At 37.8% G+C, this 24015-nt stretch overlaps 2 protein-coding genes across 3 annotated transcripts in view; one reads left to right on the top strand and one right to left on the bottom strand.

Moving 5' to 3' along the window:
- Positions 1-322: 322 nt before the first annotated feature.
- Positions 323-5513, top strand: LOC127628106 (uncharacterized). 2 transcript variants are annotated; one of them, XM_052104794.1, is made up of 6 exons: positions 323-413; positions 1054-1373; positions 1470-1762; positions 2373-2468; positions 3999-4039; positions 4380-5513. In XM_052104794.1, exons 2-5 carry the CDS (start codon positions 1083-1085, stop codon positions 4036-4038), a joined length of 720 nt encoding a protein of 239 aa, XP_051960754.1. In that variant the 5' UTR covers positions 323-413; positions 1054-1082; the 3' UTR covers position 4039; positions 4380-5513. The 2 variants fall into 2 exon arrangements, with proteins under 2 accessions (XP_051960754.1, XP_051960755.1); XM_052104795.1 differs by having other exon boundaries at positions 4005-4039.
- A 579-nt stretch (positions 5514-6092) lies between these two features.
- Positions 6093-24015, bottom strand: part of LOC127627864 (membrane-associated phosphatidylinositol transfer protein 3-like) — a 94619-nt gene continuing 76696 nt past the window's right edge. The window contains exons 11-20 of the mRNA XM_052104458.1: positions 21183-21362; positions 20660-20808; positions 17542-17658; positions 16494-16610; positions 14648-14796; positions 12840-12989; positions 12564-12747; positions 11876-12004; positions 10716-11135; positions 6093-7525 (exon numbers count right to left, since the gene is read on the bottom strand). Coding sequence (XP_051960418.1) covers positions 10779-11135; positions 11876-12004; positions 12564-12747; positions 12840-12989; positions 14648-14796; positions 16494-16610; positions 17542-17658; positions 20660-20808; positions 21183-21362 — 1532 coding nt within the window. The 3' untranslated portion in view covers positions 6093-7525; positions 10716-10778. The remainder of the gene's footprint in view (positions 7526-10715; positions 11136-11875; positions 12005-12563; positions 12748-12839; positions 12990-14647; positions 14797-16493; positions 16611-17541; positions 17659-20659; positions 20809-21182; positions 21363-24015) is intronic.

Below are 24015 nucleotides of genomic sequence, written 5' to 3' on the forward strand. Positions count from 1 at the left end.
TTGCTTATTGAACTGTTGTATATAAGCGATATCACACTCACAATCATGCGATGCACTCTTGCTTGTGTGATATTGCTTAATTATACTCTTACCTTGTTTTATATTCTGTCTCACTGTAATGTCCTGTGTGCGCTTATTTATCCTATCACCAGCATTTTTTTATAATTGTGTACATGAGAACACTTGGCAATGAAGATCGTTCTGATTCTGAAAAGTTACTTATTTTACCGTAACTAAGCGCCGTTCCTTACGTCAGATTGCGATTGCGACGCAACGACACATCAAACCAATCGGAGTGGAGCAGCGCAACAACGGTGGGCGGTGTCTTTCTTCCAAAGGGAGCTATCCGCCAAATTCAAACAGCCACACGAGACAAAGTTAAGGATAGTCACCAGACTGGATACAAAATAACGGTAGGTTTAAACTTTTAAATCGATTTTATGCTATATAGTTTGAAGCATGTGCTTCGCTGTTGTGTTTGGGGGGATATACTGAGGATAGTTTTGCTTTTTTTGTGAATCGCTATCACATAGAGCGTGCATTGTTTAGCATTTGAATGGATAGTTTGCTCACTGTTGTTGTTGTTGTAGTTTTTTTTTTGTCTAATCTCTGCTCTACATTACTAATATCTCGTAGAATCACGTGTAGGCCTACGTCTAGTTGCATTTGATCTCCAAATGGACTGTTTACGGGGTTAAAGGTTAATTTCGAGTCAGATCAGCTGTTTCATTTCAAATAATGTCCAATTCTAATTTACTGGATCTAGTTCAACTCAACTGAGCTGTATAATACTGCTGCCCTACAAGTGGCCATGCTGGGCCGTTCACACCGAACGCGTCCATCCGCGCTGTTTTTCTATTGTTTTTATGTAAATATACACTGGACGGACATTTGACTGTTATTTCAGCGTCTCGTTTAGGAGTAGCCTACCGCTTTTTTGGATGCCGTGTGTTCTGCTCTGGCGCTGCGTCTCGCTTTTTAAAGCAAGAACGCGTTCGGTCTGAACGGCTCCTAATGAAAGTGTACTAAATACCGCTTTCTTTCTGCAAATAGACCTATTACGTCACCTTAAAATTCTCACAATGACGTCCACTATTGCCGTTAGTGGGGTCTGGAGGTCGCATGCTGTCCTCGATGAGTCGGACCCTGACTGCTCGCCCGAAGCACCGCAGCAATTTAAGAAGATTCGCTCCTCCAGCTCACTGAATTCACTGAGAATGTCTCTGCGCAAACGACTGCCTTTGAAACAAGTGCAGTCCAACGTCAACATCTCCGAGAATCCCACCTGGGAGTCCCTTCAGATGAATCAAAAGGCCAGTGCTGTCCGCAAAATGACCCGCGGTGCAAAAAACTCAATAGGGAACGTCTATCAGGTGGGCTTCACTGTAAATGCATTCTTCTTATAACCTGATTACAGAATAAAAATGATATATCAATTACTGTTTTCTTTTTTTTTCAATTCTAATTAGAGGTTTCAAAGGTGCAGACAGTCACGTCAAGATTGTCTGGTGATGACCCCCGGTAGAATATCTGACGGGGAGGAATATGATTGCACACCGAAACGATCTACTGCCCCTACTATGATCACCCCCAGGCGAACTCCAAGGTCAACCAGCAAGCGAACTCCTGGAGGGGCCTCTACCCCAGATGCCAGTGTCTCTTCAGTTAGGACAGTGAAGACCAGGGGCACCAGGAGGCAGCTGGTACGCATGGCAGCACTGAAAAGCCCTTTTGCCTCACCCTACACTATTAACCGCAGGAGGTGAGACTGCACATCTGCACCCAGAGCATAGTTGGGGAAAAAAATACTGCATTAGATCAGGGGTTTTCAACCTTCACAGACACGGGGACCTGCTCTCAGCCAACCCAGGGACCCAAAAGGTTAAAAAATATATATTTTCTTAGTAACACTTTATATCTTTATATTTAAACTTTCATTGAGTACATTACCTGCCATTAGAACAATATATAGTACTTTCATTATCAAATTAGAAATTAGTATGTTAAGATTATTTCTGTACATTGTCTTAAAGGAAGTGTGTACCCCAAATTTTTATTTCTGTCCTTGTGTTATTTCGAACCTGTATGACCTGACCATTCACTTGCATTGTGTGTAGAGAAAAAAAAAGATGCTGTAAATGTGAATGGTGACTGAGGCTGTCAGTCCCTAACATTCTGCCTAGCATCTCCTTTTGTGTTCTGAAGAAAAAGTCAAATTCATTTGAAATAACATTTATAAGGATAAATGTATAAGGAGTTAATGATGACATGAATGATATTTTTTGGTGAACTATTCCTTTAAGGGATAACCTGAGCTTTTATGCAGATATGAATGTAACACAAACATAACGGTCCTCTTTATCCCATGGCAGGCAGTTTGATGAGGATCTGGATTGTGTGTCTAAAGGCCTCCGGCGGCTGAAGCGTCTCTCTCAAGCTTTTGATGATGCTATTGGGAGTGATGACCGGTGAGTACAACAGATCTTGTGCCATTCTTATTCTGTAAAAAAGCAGATTAAATTAATCCACTTGTTTTAACCCTGAGAATTTTCTTGAAGGAATAGTTCACCCAAAATTAAAAACTCTCATATTATTTACTTACCCCTCATGCCATCACAGATGTCTATGCCTTTCTTTCTTCTGCTGAACACATGAACATTTTTAGAAGAATATTTCAGTTCTGTAGGTCCATACATTGCAAGTGAATGGTGACCAAAACTTTGAAGGTCCAAAAAGCACATAAAGAAAACATAAAACTCCAAAGACTCCAGTGGTTAAATCCATGTCTTCAGAAGTGATATAATAGGTATGGGTGAGAAACGGATACATTTTTAATTCCTTTTTTCTGTAAATCTCAACTTTCATATTATCTTCTGTTTTTGACGATTCACATTCTTTGTGCATATCACCACCTACTGGGCAGGGAGGATAATTTATTGTAAAAAAGGACTTCAATATGTATCTGTTTCTCACCCCCATCTATCATATCACTTCTGAAGACATGGATTTAACCACTGGAGTAATATACTGTAGATTACTTTTATTCTCCCTTTGTGCTTTTTGGAGCTTCAAAGTTCTGGCCACCATTCACCTTCATTATATGGACCTACAGAGCTAAATCATTTAAAAACATCTTTGTATTCAGCAGAAGAAAGAAAGTCATGCACATCTGGGATGTCATGAGGGTGAGTAAATGATGAGAGCATTTTCATTTTTGGGTAAACTATCCATTTAACCTTTCTTAAATTTTCTTTGTCAGTTTTTGGTTGTTTATTTTTTTCCATCTGCCCTTAAAAATGGAAGTGAGAGATGGCAAGTCTGCTCACTGAGGCATAATGTTATCCCAGTTCCCGCTCATGACATTTAGCTGTTTCCTGTTTGTATTTTTGTACCCAACCCTTGTAAAAAAAATAACCATGTTGGGTTGCTTAAAACTAGAAAAGCCCCATGTGTCCCAAATTCTATTTGACAGTGTTTTTTGCTGGATATGAATTGGTCTGCTCTTGGGGATTGTTGTCTAACAGTAAACACATGCTGGATATGTTCACCGACTGATCCCAATTGTATAACTGCAGCGATTTGATACTGAGAGGCTTTTTTTTATTTTTTATGAATGAATGAAGCAAAGCAATTTAATTGTTTTACTTAGAATCCTTTCTTTTAGATATTTTGTTTGTTAAAGATGCAATTTGAGATATTGTGTTCTTATTTAGTTCTGGATGGTGCCCTCATTAAGTTGGTTTGATGTGTAAAAAAAACAGCGTCCCCCTCTACACACTCTTTTGAATTCCACACATAACTTTCATCCCGCCAAGATTTTCGAACCACTCAAAAGTCTCATTCCTTGGTGGGAAGTCATTCTTAATCAATGTGACCAAAGGGAAACTAGGGGATTTTAGGTCGTAGAAAAACCCCCTTCATTGCAGAGAGCAACCACAGTGAAAAGGCAATGTCTTTCTGAATGAATAGTCAAATACAATTTTCTCTCATTCTACAAGCGACAGATTCAGGGACTGTCTTATCATGGAGTACAACTGAGGTAAATTTATGGATGTTTTCTTCCTAAAACAACTCTTGTTTGTTTTCTAATCATACAAACAACGTAGCTAACAGCCTGATTTACAATTGCATGTTTGCACATTTCCCCCAATGTTTTTACAATGATTCCACGTTGTGATTTTAATATAATATAGAGTTTTAATATTTAACAATTTATAAAAAGATACCATCCTGAATGCATTTGCACTTTGAAATAAGCTGCTACATATAGTATGCATGAGGATGCATACTCCTAACATAGTGAACCATTAACTCCACTGCATGCTTTATTCCATACTTAACTCTATACAACTCTATTATTTATGATGATGTTATTTCAGGGTCCAGGCCATGGAGGACTACCAAACAGTTATGACTATGGGCTACAGCTCCACCAAGCGCAATCTTTCCAGAGGACTGAACAGGGCTTCTATCCGAAAGCAGACCCAACGTGTACAGCACGCAGTAAGCAGCTGGACTGATGAAGCCCGGTCAAATATCCACAATGCCCCTTAAAAAAGGGACCATTGTCATGTTATCCTTATACTTTCAAACTAATTTTAATGTTTGTGTACATGCCAGAAGAGGCCTTTTCCAGTATTTTGAAGGGAAACTTTCTTATCATTGGTTGTTATGCTGTCTGTATCTTTTAAGTGTTTAAAGCAGTGGGCAACTATTGTTGTTTTAGAAACAAACATACTGTATCACTATATGGGAACATTTGCGTACTGCTTGTTTTCAGAATGATGTGCATGATTTTAGTTAATGCACCTTTATGGGTCACTTCCGTTACATACTAAAGCTGTTTAGTAATTCTAAACAATTTCTTGTGAGGGGAAAAAAAAATGTGAATATTAAAATGTAGCTAATAAAGAGATCAAGCTTTGGTATTAGAAGAAATGCTAAATGTTATTCAACAAAAACAGTATTCAGGGCTTTTCTTTGGTATACAATATTTTGAAAATAATGTGGCTACCCCTTTTTTTTGTAAAAATATCGCTGCCTAACACTAAACTAATATGGTGCGATTATGTCTTCTTGACTAGGAGACATTACTATTGCTACTGTGTTTATTAACCGTTTTAACCTATTTAGTTTCATTTTAACTGTATTTAGTTTAGGACTTAACTCATTCTAATACAGGGTGTTTGTATTTGTGTTTTAAAGGCTGAGGAAAATGCTAATTTTACAATAATTACACTAACTGATGAAATATCCTACAATTAATAAAGTGCATATTATAAAATACACCATAATCATGTATTGTACATGCAAATTGATGAATACATATTGCAAAATCACAGCATTGTCCAATAAGATCATTCATTGTACGATTGATTGTTTATTCAGCTGTGGTAATATGCATTTGAGTTTAAATGACAATGTTTACAGTAATATTTGGCAAAAATGTATATTTTTTAAAGGTAAAAGACAGAAGCAGAATTGTTTACCTTTTATACCTAATAAAAATACTTTTCCATAATTAATAGTGTCTTATCACTCTAGTTGTTATTTATTATAAACCTTAAAAAAAAGCTTACATTTAAAAATGTATTTAAGACAGTCTATTTTACTATTATTTTTATTTATTTTTTCAAAATCATTGTCTAGTTATCAGACCTGAACTCTTGGGATTTCGAGTCCTCTGTGGTTAATTCGTTTTCACATTTCTCAACTTTTAAAAGATTAACAGCTGCAAAGTATATGGTTCACAGATGTTTAAGCCTATTCATTTCTTAATATTTTCATTATTTGTGCATGTTTTGTTTTTTACGAATAAACTTCAAAATGACACCTCTTGTGCATATAAAAATGCATCCTGTCGCAGCACTAAACCTGCTAAATGATTTTGCTTTAAGGATGGTAAATGTTTCAGTCTTGAGACAAAACAGCTGTAAATCCATCTGCAGATTTTAGCTTATCAGAAACATTGATAAGTGGTAATAACAGCAGTTACAGTGATGATTTTGCCATTTAGAATTCAAGAAAATTACGAGAAAGCGTTTCATTCATGTATGTTTTGAAATATCTCCTTTATACAAACAATTTAACAGATAGGAATGGTTATCCAATAACATATAATAGTAGTGTCTATGAAATACATTTATTCAATTATATACAGTTTTGTGCAACAACCATATTCACAAAAATTAAAACAGATTTCCTCTGAAAATGTCACAAATGTCAACCACAGCATGGAATGTCTTAAACACTCTGTCAGAACATAGTCTATTAACACATACTGCATCCTGGATGAAGGCAACACTAGAACGCTCTTCACACTATTAGTGTGCAGTATTGAGTCATTATGAATAAAATTGACAAGAATATAAATGAAGAATTTGGACTTTGGTAAACATGCAAGCAAGAGTCAGAAAAGGTCATTTGTAATGCTCTTTGCAAGGTTCAGTCTTTATCTAAGCTCCTTTTACCTTATGCCTCCTTAAAAACAGCAAGAAACAGACATGCAAGAAGATCTGGTGGATATGTAGGTCACCAAACCGTTATTAAGAACACAAAGCCTCTGGTTGCAGTTGCTAGATGTGTTTCAGGTGCATGGTTACCTTCACAAAAGACCATTACATGAGACTGCACATCCTCAATACAATAAAAGCTGTCCCTGACACTCTTGTCAATAGCCTTTCTTCATGTTTTTATTGTTGTGTCCTTGTCTCAGTTATGATACAGCCATGTTCTCTTTCCTTCTGTCTTCAGCAGCAAAACTGACTGTCACAAATGAGGGTTGTTAAAGTCAACATGAAATTAAAATGTATCCCATTTACTGCCTTAAAAGGATAGTTCCCCCACAGTGAAAACTCAGTCATTGTTTACTCACCCTTATGTAGCTCTTTGACTTCTATTCTGGGAAACACAAACGTAGAATGTTTGAGTTACCGGTTCAATCGCCATTCACTTTATATGAAGGCAATAAAAGTGAATGGTGACTGAGGCTAACATACAGTCTAACATCCACTTTATGTTCTACAGAAGAAAGTCATTCCTGTAGGTTGTATTTAGCAAACTCATATTTAAATCTGGCTCCATTCTGGTATGGAACACTAACCTTTTCACAATCCAGTCAATTTTGGATGGATAAAAGCAACTCCTGCACAACAATCCTACTCGCTGAATATCCTGTTTCACTCTGAAATATGTGACATTACACCAGTAAAATGGGTTGCGAATTGGGTTTCATATTGACTTTAAACCGTACATTGTCCAATCTTATGGCTTGACCGTTATCAATCTTCTCTGTCCTTCATGTTCATGTCACCGCTAAAATCGTTCACTTTCATGTTGTTTGCTGTTTGTCTCAGTCCTCTGGGGTTGTTTGTTTTGGTGATGATTTGTGAATCCTCACAGCTCACTGTCAGGCTTCCAGACATGTTTCTTTCAAGGAGCAGATCATTCATGTTTACACAAAAAAATGAAAAACAATTCTTGTTTGAGATGGGATTTTGTGTTTGAAAAAATGTATCTGCAAATACTGTGGATGAAGAAGAAGAAAAAAAAGAGATTAGAAAGATGTCAGATGAAGACAGAGAAAGTCATCAGAATTTGCTATGCAGGAGTTGCAAAAATGTGTCTACTCCAGCTATTAAAATGTTAGCATAAAGCAATGACACCAGAGGCCATGAATTAAAGTGATTTTACCACTGTTAAGGGCTATTGGTAAATTAGGTCAAATCAATGATATGCACTGCAACAACTTTTGCATTAATGAAGAAGCTAGTATAGAATTGTATACAGTAGAATATGGCACGAGTATACTGTAGAGTCAAATACAAAATTCAATTTATGCTTGTCACAGTTGTCCATATATACTGCAGACTACTATAGAATGGCTGCAAACATGATTAATCTATTCAGATTTTAAGGCCAGATCTGTTTAATAATCTGTTAATCTTAATATCCTGTAATCTATCCACAAGTCTTCACGAAACATTTTTGTTTCAATATTTTATTGCACAAATATTTTTAAATATTCTATTTAAATAGTAAGATTCTATTTGTTGACATTAAAGCATTAGGTATCATGGACTGACAATTACCAATATTTTTGTAGAGTATTTATATTTGGTTAATGTTAATTTATAAAAATACAATTGTTCTTTGTTAGTTAATAACATGTGTAATGTTTTGCATGTTACTTGCAAATGCATGTTACTTTCTGCATATACTGTACGTAGGTAATTTTATGTTTATGTTTAAAGTAATGTTATATAATGTAGTTATATAATGTTACCAAAAAGTGTTACCAAAATATATAATTTATATCTAATAAAAACATATTGCGAGGGTACACAACACAATGTTTTTTAAAGTCCCACCCTGTCCTTTAAGGGGCTTCGTAAAATGTAATGTATAAACTAGCTATTGAAAACAGCTCAGACATAAACATGTTTATGGTTGTGGAATCTTCTGATGGCATTGCAAAACAAATGAAACTTTTCACGAGTCCTAGAATAGAGCAGAACATTTCTGTGGCCATTAATGTTTCTAGTAGCCAATTAAGTTCCTTCTTAAAGTTCAATACAAAGGCTGAGATTCGTACGCTCCCCTTCGCCAAAGCAGGATTGGCAATAAGAAAGTCACTTTTTTCCGGTCTCTGGGCTGTCATGTACAGATACAAAGACTGATTTAGCCTCGTGTCATCCAGAGCAACTCAAGTGCGTCACAGCAACCCCACAGGGAGCCAGTGGCCTTCAGTCAATTGAAAAATATGGCCAATGGGCCAATGGGCTGCTCTGGCTCTAAACAATCCAATACAAATGAGGGCCTGTTTCCAAATGACAGTCTGCTCTCTCCAGTTTTGTTAGTGCACTGAATCAAATATCACAAAGTGAATCTCCACAGATATGTAGAATGAATGGAGCTTTGTCAAATCAATCTCAAAACAAGTATCTCCATGACAACTCTAGAGAAACAGCTCCAGTGAATATGTCAGCATGCTGTTGTTGCATAGGCATAGAGATGAGGTGTGCACTGCTGAAACCAGTGTCAATTGATATCAATTAAAAAATATTTGGTTCTAAAATACTGTAAATAGTTATTTAAGCAATATCAAATGTGCATGTTGTACTCAATATCAAAAGAGAGGACAGGAACTAACTTTTGTGTAAATATTATCCTAAAACCAATAGTTTTGCCTCTAAATTCTGCATTCAAATCCGTTGTAAAGCAACTTTAAATGCACACATGTGACTGTGCATTCTATATTAATGCGGCAAGTTGCTGCATTACTTGGCAACTGCATTTACTACAGAGTGACCTTTGAGGGGACTGCATACTAGTTCAAAATTCTGCACTTTGGCTTGTCCCTTGCTCCCCTCACTTTGTGAAATGTTCAGTACTCACTCCAAGTGGTGTCCATGTATTGAACTACCTTGATGATTGTTTGATTTAGCGCTATTGGGATCCACACAGGGATCTGCGACTTTTGGGCCTGAAAGTCAACTGGGCGAAAAGCATGGCCATGTTGGCACTTCTGACCAGCAAACGCACTTAGGCTCCAATTTACTACAGCTTTGCATGTATAAAAACATGTGCAAACTTGAAATCATGCTAATCAGTAGCAGTTTTACCTTGTATGGTGCCCTGGGCTTGTATGGTGCCATATGAATATTTCAAGTGAAGTGTGTCATTAGTAGAGATTGCATGATGGCCACGCACTGATGGCCATGCACTGTCGCCTCTGGTACTCCATGACTCAGGCTCCGCTGGGCTTGGATGCCCTAACTCACAACTGGCCAACGTGAGCGTGTCCTTGGAGGACATTTGCCTTGCTGAAGGCTGGGCTTTACCCAACAGTTTTGCCAGGTTTTAAAACTTTGCTGTCTCTTACCTCTCTTTCCAAATCCTTCCTGCGAAGGAGGGTTGATTTCTCAATGTTCATTATTTACTGCCTTACTGGCTAGTGGCATTTGTGTACTTGCTTTTGGTCTCATGACCATGTCATTCCTTGACTCTTTCCAGTGTTAAGAGCAATTTTGGCTGGTGGCATTGCAGTTTTTACAGTGATGTCATTTTAATATTTTCTAATCATACATGCTTATTGAGTTATTCTCTTTTTCTTTCTTTTGTTCAATACGAAGGCGAGATTATGTGAATGCCTTTTCAACTACCCTAAAGGTGTGGTGGTGGTGTAGTGGCTAAAGCACAGGGCTGTTAATCAGAAGGTCACAGGTTCTAACCCCATGGCCACCACCATTGTGTCCTTGAGCAAGGCACTTAACTCCAGGTTGCTCTGGGGGGATTGTCCCTGTAATAATTGCACTGTAAGTCGCTTTGGATAAAAGCGTCTGCCAAATGCATAAATGTAAATGTAAAGGCTAGTAAGCACTGCCATTTTTGTGCAAATCAGTAGCATGCGCGATGGTGCACATTTCACATAGCATCAGTTACTGTTGGAGTGTTGAACTGACCGACTTGAAAGGGAACGTTCCTGGTTACGACTTTATTTTTTTAATTAATTTGTCATATTGCAGGGCCATTTATAATAAACCAGTGAATGAAAAAGTTGAAAAAAAGTTAAAATAATGAAAACCTGCTGTAAATGCACTGTTATGCACAATCTCTCGTGGCTTATTGTTTTAAAAAATCTCATCATCTTGTTTTACAAAAATAATGGTTACTTCATATATTGTGACAAACTGAAAGGTTAAGTTAGCACTTACTGCAGTAGATGGGGTTGCTCTCCTTCAACATACACTCTTTTCTCCACAACTAATGGAGTTCTCTTATAGTGTCACATCTTGTATTCTCTCGCCCTCCTCCTCCTCCTCCTCCTCCTCCTGATCATCGGTCTGAATGCGGATCTCTGGTCCATCTTTATTGGACTCTGGCTGGCTCAGAGCACGCTCTGGTTTGGGGGTGGAGACAGATGAGGAGGGTGGAGATGGCTGCTGAACAGACATTGCTCGACGCAGCAGTGGGGTGCGCTTGCAGGACAGGAAGTCAGGGGATGGAGACAGGAAATCCGTCTTTGAGGAGAGACCAAAAGAGCCCTGACGCAGCACCATGCGGTTCTTTTTGGAGCGTGGGCCATGCTCAAACTCTAGAGTAGAGAGGTGAGCGGCGTAGCCTTCACTTAGAAACTGAGAAAGATGAGATATGTATGTTGGGAAGGAACATTTTGAACTATAAGATACATGGGCCCTAAAAAGTATTTGGATAGGGAAGCCACACTTAAAACTGTCTGAATGTCATTACATTAGAAACAAAATATCAAAGCCAAGTCAAGTCATTTTTACTGTTTCAATGCAGCTTTAAAGAAAATGATGCTGTAATGTCTTTAAGTAATTTAAGCAAACCTTTAAATGAATATCGTGATTGAAAATCATCCCTTAAAATTATTAAGCAAGTTGCATTGCAAACAAACATTTTCTCAGAACTTAATTCAATTTTCTAAGCCATTATTGAAGTAACAGTGACATTTTTTGTCCTAGCAGAGTTAACCACAGGTGTTGTTTATTACATTAACTACAGACTTGTTCATTAACGTTTGACAAATGTCCAAAGACTTTGTCTTCATTTTGAACGGAATGTTATTGCGTTATCATTTAAAAAGTGAACAAAGTCCTTTCTGTGAAATTTCTGTGCTTGTGCTATCTTTCTTTAAAATAAATGCCACCAGGATTGGTATTTTCTCATCTTATGCAATGGCATGCATTCAATTTTAAGTGTTTACATTCTTTTGGCAGTGACTGTATGTTAAACACTGGAATGGACTAAGAGATAAATATCTTATTTTACTTGTTATTACAGTTGGCTGTATGTTTAATATGGGGTGTATTTATACCTGTTGATCTGGTAAACTAAATGAAATGAGCTTCACCTGGCATTGGTGCTGATGCTTCTTAGATGGTCTGCCCACAATGTATATCTGATTTGGTGCCAGTCCCAATGTGCTGTACACAGACATGTCCTTCATTGAACCATATGCTGCACTAATCTTAATGTGACACTATGGAAAAAAGCAAATAGTCTTCATGTTTTGGGGGTTTAAAATAGCCCATTTTATGCAGTTTCTATGCAATTGCTCAGCCAAGTATGTTTCAGTGAGGCACCTACAATGGAAGTAAATGGGGCCAATTTTTGGTTGGTATAAAGGCAGAAATGTGAAGCTTATAACTTTATTAAAATAATTTTTGTTTTTTGGGGGGTTTATGGCCCAAATGTTGTCATGTCAACTAATTATTAAAATGTTATATAACTTAACACAGAAAAGGTTAGTACGCAATTTTGTCACACTAAAATCATCTTAACTTTATTTTGTTTACGTCTTGAGACTATACTTTTGAAACAGTGAGTATTTTAACATTTAGGATTTTGGCCCCATTTATATACATTGTAAGTGCTTTTTTGGTAATCAACATTATGCCAAAAATGCTGTCGGTCGAGCTTAACTTGTGTTGAACCTGGAATATTAATTTAATAAATGTTTTTAGTTTTAAGCATAAAGTTAAAATTCTGTTAGATGTCACTGAAAATAACGTTTATCTGTACTGCATCCATAGACAGACCTCTTTCAGCAGACTCTTCAGAAAGATGGTTTTCTGACGCAAGGGGTCGTGAACAAGCCCTTCCGAGAAAAATACCATGCCCTGAGGGAAGTTGTGCTGTGAGAGCCAGGACACCACCCTCTGCTTCTGCATGTCTGGACGACCAGTGATGTAGATGATCAGATACCCAAGGTCCTGCCAGTGCCTAGAGAGAAATCAAAACACATGCAGTTATCTAGGGGCCAAATATGACACTGGCATAAAGTTTGCCACAATCTGTGTCAGAGAGACACTTACCTGACCACATCCACAGCTCCTGGCCGGACTTTTGGGTCACTGCCCATTAGGGAAACACTGGCAGCGAAGGAGCCATCAATACTAAACACCACACATTCCATTCCATGCGGCAACACTGTGAGAAAAGCCTCTGCATTTGTCTGGTCACCTCTTTAAAAAAAAATCAAATAAAAAACAATCTTCAACAACATAATCACTTTCACTATTTTCTCATTCTCTTAAATAAACGTCCACAGCTTTTAAAGTCTATAAATCATGGATGGTTTATGGATTGGGCAAATGCCCCAGGGCCTCTTACTGCCAGGGGTCTCAAGCTGAGAGGCTCCCAGTGGTCTGATACCTGAAAACAAGGCATTGCATATGTAAAATTATATACAGGGGCCCCAAAAATATTTGAACACATGATACACAATGTTTGATGGACCCTATTTCACACTCTGTTCAAGCTGGCGAGCCAAACATCCTAAGGTATGTAAATTTCACATGTTTATGGCACCATCTAGTGGTTATATGTGACAAAAGTGTGTTCAACGTTTATATAGATCCATTTAAAATGGTGGGGGACTTCGAAGAAAAGTGACTGTTATGGGATAAATGACAGCTTATTTTAATAAAGTAAAAGTGACAGTAATGATTATATTGTTACAGGTATTTATAATGAGTATTTTATTCGCTGAATACAAGCAACTTGTGTCTGATAAAAACTTTAAATATTATTTTATTGAAAACCCCCCTTTGAAATTAATGTATCAAATATGATAAAACAGGCTTTTGAGGTATATCTCTTTATCACCATTACATAAAATTCCTGCCCACCACAAAAAAAAAAACACAAAAAAACACAAAAAAAATCACATTACATTTTGACATATACATCTTATAAGATATATTTAAATTATGAACTAATATTTTGTATATTTTCATATATGCAGTCTTCTCTGTCATTATAAAAATCTCATTATTTTACATTGCAATCTATTATGATATAAATGGCAATATAGTTTTTGGTGCAAAAAATACATGCTGTAAGATAAAATTGTTTATTGAAAAAATGATATTTTATTAATATTGTTTTTGACGTGCTGAAATGGACTGTGATACATTTTAAATTTCTATATTTATAGACCAAGTTCTCATGGCCAAACTCTCAAATATTTGGTATTTCTGAAAAGCCGAGGGAGTCCTCTGATAATACCCCAAGATTTACAAATGTAGTAGGTATGGGCTAAGAATAACTTAAATAAAAAATATCTTACACAAAAAGGAATTGCTGGGCCTCAGGAGGATAATGACCTTTAAAGCCTAATTTATCAAATATGATAAATAAAAAGAAACATGTGCAAATTATTTCTATTTATTTTTACAATTAGTTTTTATAGTTGTCTAATGGTACAAAATTATTTCATATGTCAGTGTTAAAGCACACTTGTAGGTATTAATGTGTTTGCATTATGTGGCAAAATACCTACATTTTCAGAAACTTAGAAAACACACACAAAAAAATTTATTTAATGATGTTAGACAAAATATTAAGTCAAGTGCAATGATGTTCTTTTCACAGAACTAGTTTGAATATTCCGAGCCATTTTTTGCAATAATTTTTAACCAGAGTAATGGCAGAGTAATCATAGGTGTAGTTTATCCCGTTACACAAAGTTTGACAATCTAAACGTGTCAAAATAGTTTTTGTCTTAATTTTTAGCAATACATCCATTGTCCCAGGGCCTCACAGGAACATAATTAATCCTTTCTAAACAGATATTGCAGTGATTCATTGTTAACTATGTTTTGTGAATGCAAATACTTACTTGACAACCATTTTGATGGGGTAGACACCCACCCCAAGTCTTTTATTTGCAGGGATGGTGTAGGACACCCGTCCACTGTTGCTGGTCATAACGGTGTCAAACAGCACCCAACGACCAGAACCAGGCTGAGTGATTAAAAACACATCCACCTGAGAGACAGATGGCATGTGAATTACCAAGTAATAATCGTATGCATATAAGATCACAATTCAAGCTTCTATAATACTGTTTAAAAGTGGACAAGGTAGAAAATAACAGGGTGGACACTGAGTGTGTAAAATTACTGAAACACTCAAAGGGGACTTCTCCTCCCACCCCCGGAAAAGCAGTGTAACATGGCGAAACATCCCTGTAATAGGGATCAAGGCAGTCGCAAGGAGAATCACACCATTTGAAGCAGCAATGGCGCCCTCATGCCATCCCAGATGCAAATGACTTTCTTTCTTCAGCAGAACACAAACAAAGATTTTTAGAATAATATCTCAACTCTGTAGGTTCATACAGTGCAGGTGAATGGTGACTAAAACTTTGAAGCTCAAAAAAGCACATAAAGGCAGCATAAAAGTAATCCATAAAACTCATAGGTTTAATTCTGTAGTGATCTGTAATCGATTTTGGATAAGAACAGACCAAAATGTAAATAATTTTTCACTGTTCATCTTGACATTGCATTCTCTAGGCACAATCATGATTTCAAGCTTGATTACACCTAGTGTTTGATGCATGCGCAAAGCGCTAGATGGCACTAGGAAGTGTAATCAAGCTTAAAATCCAGATCGCCAAGGAGACTGCCGATTTAAAGCGAAGGAGTTATATTTTGGTCTGTTCTCACCCAAAACCAATAAAATGTAATAAATCTCTTCAGAAGACATGGATTAAAACACTGAAGTCATATGGAATACTTTCATGCTACATTTATGTGCTTTTTGCAGCTTCAAAGTTTTGGTCACAATTCACTTGCATTGTATGTACCCACAGAACTGAGATATTCTTCTAAAAATCTTCGTTTGTGTTCAGCAGAAGAAAAAAGTCATACACATCTGGGATGGCATTAAGGTAAGTAAATGATAAGAGAATTTTCATTTTTGTGTGAACTTCCCTTTAAATACACAATTTCCCCACCTTTATTATTGAAACATACCATTTTGTTTTCAAATAAAATAAATCCTTGTTTTATTCTTAATAAAACAATACATATATAATTATTGATTAACAACAAAGTAAAAACAAACAAACAAAAAAAATAATGCCAATTAATACAATAAATAGGATGGATAAAACCCTTAAGAAGCCTATTAAAATGGTAAAAATTACTCTAAAATACAACCACATTGTATTTTAATGTACATAAATTATTTAAAAAGCATGGTTACTCACCTCAATCCAGGTGGTGGAGGACAAGCCTCCGCTTCTGAGACGGTCAATCCGCGTATCTTAACACGTGGCTCGCTGTGCATAACACTGCGGAGACTCACAGCATGTGGAGGCTCATGCTACTCTCCGCAATCCACACACAACTTACCACGCACCCCATTGAGAGCGAGAACCACTAATCGCAACCACGAGGAGGTTACCCCATGTGACTCTACCCTCCCTAGCAACCGGGCCAATTTGGTTGCTTAGGAGACCTGGCTGGAGTCACTCAGTACACCCTGGATTCAAACTCGTGACTCCAGGGGTGGTAGTCAGCCTCAATACTCACTGAGCTACCCAGGCCTCCAAAGCCAATTAATATTAAAATGTTTGATAACCATTGAAATTATAGAATTACTGAAAAGACGTGTCTTAAAAACAATTAGAAATACTAATTGTAAACAATTCATAATTGGAGGAAAGTCTATCTTACCTTTTCCCCCGTCAATGTGACCATGTCAAGTGGCCCATACATAAACCGCCCCACCAGCGTCTGCGGACCATCCTCTGTCACTATAACATCATGAACTCTATGATTTGCTGTTATGTTCTGTAAATAAATAATAAGATTAAGCACCAAAAATGACTAGAAGCTATTCCAGTAGACCTGTCTGAATCTATTGAAGTCTGACTCCTCAGTGTACTAGATAACAAGTGCCATCTCTCTTCAATATGAAAAGGCTTTGCTTGCTGCCTACATTTGAAGAGTGGTGGTGCATGAAGTATTTGAATTTATTTAATCTGAGACATGTATTGTGAGATGGTATTGTGAGAGTATGTGTGTTGGCATTTTGAATGATATAATAGTCTAAAAAAATCTGCTGCTGGCAGGATACAGATTTGACAGCTGTATGGCACTTCCCCATCTGTCCCTTTAGGGAATGTGGAAATACCTTCCAATATTTCAAGTGCTTTACTATATAGTAGTTAATTAAATAACTGTTAAAATTATTTCATGTTGACAGCATACCTTTGAAAGTATCGTACTGAACTCTAAACACAAAGAGTACATGAACAGAATAGAAAAACAACCAAACGCTACACTGGCAGGCTAAATATTGCAAAGCTGAGCATTAAGACATATAAGACGTTTTGGGCTGCTTTTCCCTCACTCTCTTGGCCAACTCATGCTTTTAAAAAATAAGACAAGAAATTCAATAGTTAAACAGTTATTTGTCTGCAAAGGTTTTTAAGATTATGTGAAACATACATACAGTCATATGTGACTAAACGTTTGAATGGTACTGTATAACACAATACTATTTTCTGTGCTGTTCTTAAGGGGCCCTTATTCATTAACATACGCAGAATAGATACTAAACATCACAAACGTTTTGCATTTTCAGAGGGTTTTTGTCTGTGGTTTTGTCCAGGTAAATGAGGTTTGATTTCAAACACCTACACACTGTCCACATTTAAAAAAAATCTAAACTGTCACCAGTTTTGCAGGAAGACTGTAGATATGTGCTTGTGATATTCACCCGTAGTTTGACATGTGTCCTTCTGCGGAGCCACTTCTCTCGTGGGCTGGAGGGAGAAATGGGTACACTCTCTGAACAATTGGCCTCCCCAGCCTTCAGGCAGTCACACCGCATTACCTGACAAGGAGAAATAGAAGTATTGTGTTCATTTCTAATTCCATGTCTAAGACATAAAGAAACAGTTTTCCACACAAAAGGTGAGTTTTTTTCCCCTGGCCACTTTTTTCCATATAATGGAAGTAAATGAGATCTGGGGCTGCCAATTTCCAAAAAGCACCTTATAAGTGGTCCATATGACTCCCCTAGTCTTCCAATAGCCTTGTGTGAAGAACAGACCAACGTTTCAGTCATTATTCACTGAAAATCTTGACACAGAGTTCATGAGAGTTCATGAGAGAAAAAGTGATGATCAATATGTGAATTATTCATTCTTTTGAGTCTGAGCTTTTTAGTTAATCGGTTTATCCAGTTCACAAACCAGTCTGAAGGATTTGTTCTAAAATTGGATTATGGTTTTGATTTCAGCTCACTCAATTCATGATACGGTCATAGCATTTACTGCTCACTGTAGGGGAAGATTATCAGTGAATAACGACTTAAATTTTATTCTGTTACTCACACAAAGTATTTGACTTCAGAAGTCTTAGAATAAGGCGCACAAGTCATTGACTACTTCTATGATAGTTTTATGGTATTTTATTTTTACATTACCCATTTACATTCATTATTTGGAGTTGCCATAATATTCTTCAAAATGTTACCTTTTGTGCTCAACAGAAGAAAGTTTGGAACAACTAGAGGGTGAGCGAATGATGACAGAATATACATTTTATTCTTGTCTGAACGAAGGCAAATATTATTTTTTTTATAAATTATATTTGATTTAATATGCTAGATGGAATGTTTTTGTATATACTGTCTGTTTATGTTTTTTTGTCTCTCTCTATTTGTCTCTTTGGCACTTTCTATTATGTCATTCTCAGTAATGTTTTGTTAAAAAACCTCCTCTGTATCTGCATCTTCTCAGCTGTGACATCAAGTGTCACTCGCTGAACACATTAGATATAAAGAGCAGCAATTCTTTTAATCTTTTGGCTGGATCAGTGCACTTCTACATGTTTCCAAATATAGTCACTAGATGACGCATTTCAGCATCATTATATAGTCTGTGCTATATAATGATGCTGAAATGCTCCCATTTTGTTCAGAAGGCAGCTCAAATGATCAACCATTGTTTGAACCAGTGTCCCTGTAGAGCTCTCCAACAGATCAAGGTGTGAGTCACTATAAATTCACATGAGTCTCAGCCCATCTGAGAGTCAAGGTCAAAGACCAGAAATTACCAGGGAAATTAAATGGCTCCCTGAAAGTGATTAAAACTCCTCATATACTTAAAATGTGACATTTCCCCATTGAGCATTTCCCCTCTGATTGTTTTTATCATTTATCTAACATTTATAGTATAGTATATATCATAATATATATATATTTCATCTTTTTAGTGATGGCTTAGAATATATTTAGGGCTTTAGCTGATACACTAACTGTTTTGTCTCAGAGGCAAGTGTTGATGAATGCATAGCTAATACACTGATGAGCCAAAACATTATGACCACATGCCTAATTTGCTGTTGTTCCCACGCATGCCGCCAAAACAGCAATGACCTGCTGAGGCATGGACTCTACAAGACCCCTGAAGGTGTCCTGTGGTATCTAGCACCAAGATATTAGCAGCAGAACCTTCAAGTCCAAGTCATAAAATACTAAATGTTAAGAAAAAAGTTGGTGACAAAATCACCAAAACAGTGATTACATTCAAATGTACTGTAACAGTAGACAGTAGAGAGCTGTATGTCTACAATTAGGATTTGACAGTTATTTCGAATATATTTTAGCAGAGTGTTTATTATCTTGTGCCTTTGATGATGGTTTAATTTTATACTTCTATATCCATAATTGTTCAGAAGACTTATTTCAATGAATTCAATTGAGGCATTTAACATGTATAGATTACACTTTAAATATACAAAACAAGAATTACCTTCATAAAGTTAAATAAAATAGATCAATCTATACAAAAATATCCCCATTCTACTGTGCATTGTTGGACTGACAATGTGCTTTATTCGTAAACTGAACTGAATTTCAGGTGGCCCCTGAGCTTTATTCTTCAATATACAAATATACAACATATCAATATACATGATGTATTGATTGGTTTGTTAGGTGGCTTCTGACGATACAAATCTTTGACCAACTGACTACAACTGACCTTAATGAGCTAGGAGGGGCAGTCATATTCAAAGGGATAGTTCACCCAAAAATGAAAATTCTCTCATAATTTACTCAAACTCATGCCATCCCAGATGTGTATGACTTTCTTTATTCAGCTGAACACAAACAAAGATTTTTAGAAGAATATTTCAGTTCTGTAGGTCCATACAATGCAAGTGAATGGGTACCAACATTCTGAAGCTCCAAAAAGCACATAAATGCAGCATAGAAGTAATCCATTAGACTCCAGTGGTTAAATCCAAATCTTCAGAAGTGATATGATAGGTGTGGGTGAGAAACAGATCAATATTTAATTCTCTTTCTCGCCCAGTATGTGGAATATGCACAAAGAATTCCAATTTCCAAAAACAAAAGAAGAATGTGAAAGTGGATATTGATAGTAATAAGGACTATTGATCTGTTTCTCCCCCACACATATTATATCGCTTCTGAAGACAACTTTTATATTGCTTTTATATTCTTTGGGACCCATTTCATTGCATTGTATGGACCTACAGAGCTGAGATATTCTTCTAAAAATCTTTGTCTGTGTTCAACAGAAGTAAGAAAACCATACATATCTGGGATGGCACGAGGGTGAGTAAATAATGAAAGAATTAAACAATTTTCTGTGAACTATCCCTTTAATTCAATCCTGATTCCCATTTGTGTTATTCTCTGATCACAAGCAAGTTGAGGGAAGAAAAGGCAGAACTTAAAATGTTCTAGGCAAGTACACTTAAAATCTGGACCCCTGGACCAGAAGAAATAATGACTTTAGTACGCTGTTTGTTGCAGAACTTAATCAGACACGAGCTACTTGGCATATGGAGTGTGTACTCACCTGTCTGAGAATAAAGGCGACAACATCTGTGGACTCCCAGTATGAGGCATGGAACAGATGAGGCAGAGCTATAGTGGGGAAGGTGGTGAGCACATCTGGACAGTACAGCACATGATCTAACCGCTTTGACCCCCACCACCTACTATATACTGACAGGCAGAGAAAGATATAGACAAGACAATGTTATTGCAACATCATTTAAATTGCATTTAATGCCTGAAGCACATATATACATTTACATTTATTTGGCAGACACTTTTATCCAAAGCAACTTACAGTGCACTTATTACAAGGACAATCCCCCCAGAGCAACCTGGAGTTAAGTGCCTTGCTCAAGGGCCCAACAGTGGCATCTTGGTGGTGCTGGGGCTTGAACCCCCGACCTTCTGATCAGTAACCCTGAGCCTCAACCACTGAGCCACCACTGCCCACATATAGGTAGCCTATATATCTCAGTGTCCAAAAGCCTGTGACCACCATATAGAAATTAATAAAAGATATGAAGTGTGCTCTTAAGACTCACTGTGTGAGATTGGCTCGCTCAGATCAGGTTCAGTTGGTTCGATGTAGGTGCCAGATTGGGTGTGGCCACATTGCACCGATCTTTCACTGCCCCTGCGGGACCCACTTCTTGTGCAAGACTGCGCTGGGACTCCATCTGCAGAAACGCCACTGTCTGACAAGTGTCTGAGGACTATGTCAGCTTCGAGGAGACATAAATAAATAGAAAAGGCAGACAAAAACTCACAGATGTGACAGGGCAAATGACACTGTTTCTGTTTGTTGCCACCAAGCACACAGGTGCCTTATGAATGACCTAAACTCTTAAAGGAAAAGTTCACCCAAAAATAAAAAATGTGTCTCCATTTAAATCAACCTCATGATGGTAATCATACAAAGTGACCGTTTGCCTTCAGAAGAATCCACCCACTTCAGAACAATCCATCCGTCTGCTCCTCTTCCTGAGACTCTGCCTTCTCTGCCCACTGCATGAGTTTCAGGCCACCTTGACCCCTGAACCCCAGAGCCTTCCACAGCTCAGCCCTCCGAGCCTTCCATGGCTCCAGCCCGCTCTGCCTCTTGAGACTCTACCCCATGCGTCTCCGCCCACTCTGCCTCCTGTGGTTCCGTCCCCTGAGTCTCCACCTCCTGTGACTGCCCCCTGAGTCTCTGCCTTCTGCAACTCCACCCCCTGAGTCTTTCCAGTTCCCTGAGGCTATCGATTAGTCTATCCAGCTCCCTGAGACTGTCGAGTCCATTCAGTTCCTGGGGTCTGTCCTGTTCCCTGTGGCCATCGATGAGCCTTGTCCAGTTCCCTGTGGTCGTTGACAATTCTATCCAGTTTACCACGGCCATTGACAAGCCTATCCAGTTCCCTGTAGTCATCAAGTTTGTCCTGTTCCCTGAGGCTGTCGATGAGCCTGTCCTCTCCTCAGCGGACACCGCTCCTCCTGTCCAGTCCCAAGTGGCCGCTGCCCAGTCTGCTGACCCCTGTCCAGCGGTAACCACCCAGCCTGCTGACCCCTGTTCAACGGTCACCGCCCAGTCCTCTAACCACTGCCTAGTGGCCGCCCTAGTCCAGTCTGATTCCTGTCCAGCAGCCACCCAAGTCCAGTCTGATTCCTGTCCAGCAGCCACCCAAGTCCAGTCTGACCACTGTCCAAGGGCTGCCTATATGCTGCCTATATCCAGTCAGACCCCTGCTCCTTTTTCCTGAGACCTCCTCCCAGGCCGCCGGACCCCACCGCTTTCCTGAGGCCTCCACCCAAATCGGCAGACCTCGATCCTTTCATAGTGCCACCACACTGGCCCCCGAACCCCACTCCCTTCCTGAAGCCACTCACCTGGTCACCCGCTCCGCCCTGATTCCCTGGTCCATGCTGGTTTCTGGGTCCTCTGCTGACTACGCCCTGGCTCCCTGTCCAAAGCTGGTTTGAGGGCCCCCCGCCTGATCCCACTTGCCCTTCTGCGACCGCTTCTAATTCCCTAGGACTCTCAGTCTCTCTTGCTATTTTTGTTTATTATATATGTTAAGGAGCTTCAAGAGCCATGCAATGGGCAGGGGTTGGTTCTTGTCTGTACTAGGCTGTAATGGTTTGTTCAGTTCTTATGTTTCTAGTGTCTTGGTTATTAATTTGTTTTTCCATTAAAAATAGCTACATTTAGATCCTGCTCTATATACCTGTATGAGTATTTCTTCCTTGCAAACAATCAGTACATTATTGAAAGAAAAGTCTTAGCCAGGTAATGTTGCATTATCAGGATCTAAAATGTATAATGATGGTGTGAAAGGATTTAATTTGATTCCTCCCAAAACCCAGCTGTCGTGTGTGAGTCTCTCTCTCTCTCTCTCTCTCTCTCTCTCTCTCTCTCTCTGTGTCTGTCTGATTTACAATGCAGAATACCGATGATCCCAGAGAGATTACAAATTATAATTTAGAAACACTTCAAATGGTCAACGTTCCCCATTTAACAGGTAAAATGGCTGAAAAGGGCTTAACATGGAAGGTACAATGTTCCTAATGTTAAATCATATTTACCAGTAATATGACTGAATCATATCAACATTTTCTTTTGTAAACCAGCAACATTAATTATTAATAATCTGAATAAACAATTCTTCTGCCGAGTAATATAGTTCATTATCTTAAAGGTGAACCAGTAATATTTTTCTCATTAAAAAAGTTTAACTCCTAAAGACACGAATTGTAATTTTACAATATATGTAGGAAATCATGAGCACTCACATTAAAATGAAGACTTCAGTCACATCAGTAACATTATAAAAGCTGTTTTATTCTACAGGTAGAGGGTCCGCAAAAGGGGCTACCATGTTAGAACCACATGACCAGACAAATTAAATCACTGATTAAAGTAATCATGGCTTAATGTGAATATTAAATTTCTAAAATGGCATCTGAAACGTAAAACTCTTATTTTTACATTTTTCTGCATCCAAGCTGCTGGGTGTCAGTGTAAATTCATGATGACACAAAGACAAAAGTTACTGAGTGCACATTTATCCGTAGCAGTTGCAAGTGTGCATTTACTGTCATTCTACAATGACATTGAAAGCAGCTCATTCAATAAGAATTTATCAAAATTATAAATTTTATACAATAACTAAGACGTTACCACATTTTAGGTTATCTGACAATTTTTTTTTACAGTGCATTATGTTTTATGGATTAATTTTTATACTTTTTTCTCTTCATAGTGTTTCACAGTGCATTGTAAATACTAAGATTCTCAGTTCAATTCTAGGGATGGCCTTGGATTAGACAAATGTTTAGACCTAAAATATCTTAGAAGCATTTAAACAAGGCTTTTGGATTAAATGGACTCACTGTTTACAG

Source organism: Xyrauchen texanus, chromosome 34 (assembly GCF_025860055.1).
Source record: "Xyrauchen texanus isolate HMW12.3.18 chromosome 34, RBS_HiC_50CHRs, whole genome shotgun sequence".
Classification (NCBI taxonomy): Eukaryota; Metazoa; Chordata; class Actinopteri; order Cypriniformes; family Catostomidae; genus Xyrauchen; species Xyrauchen texanus.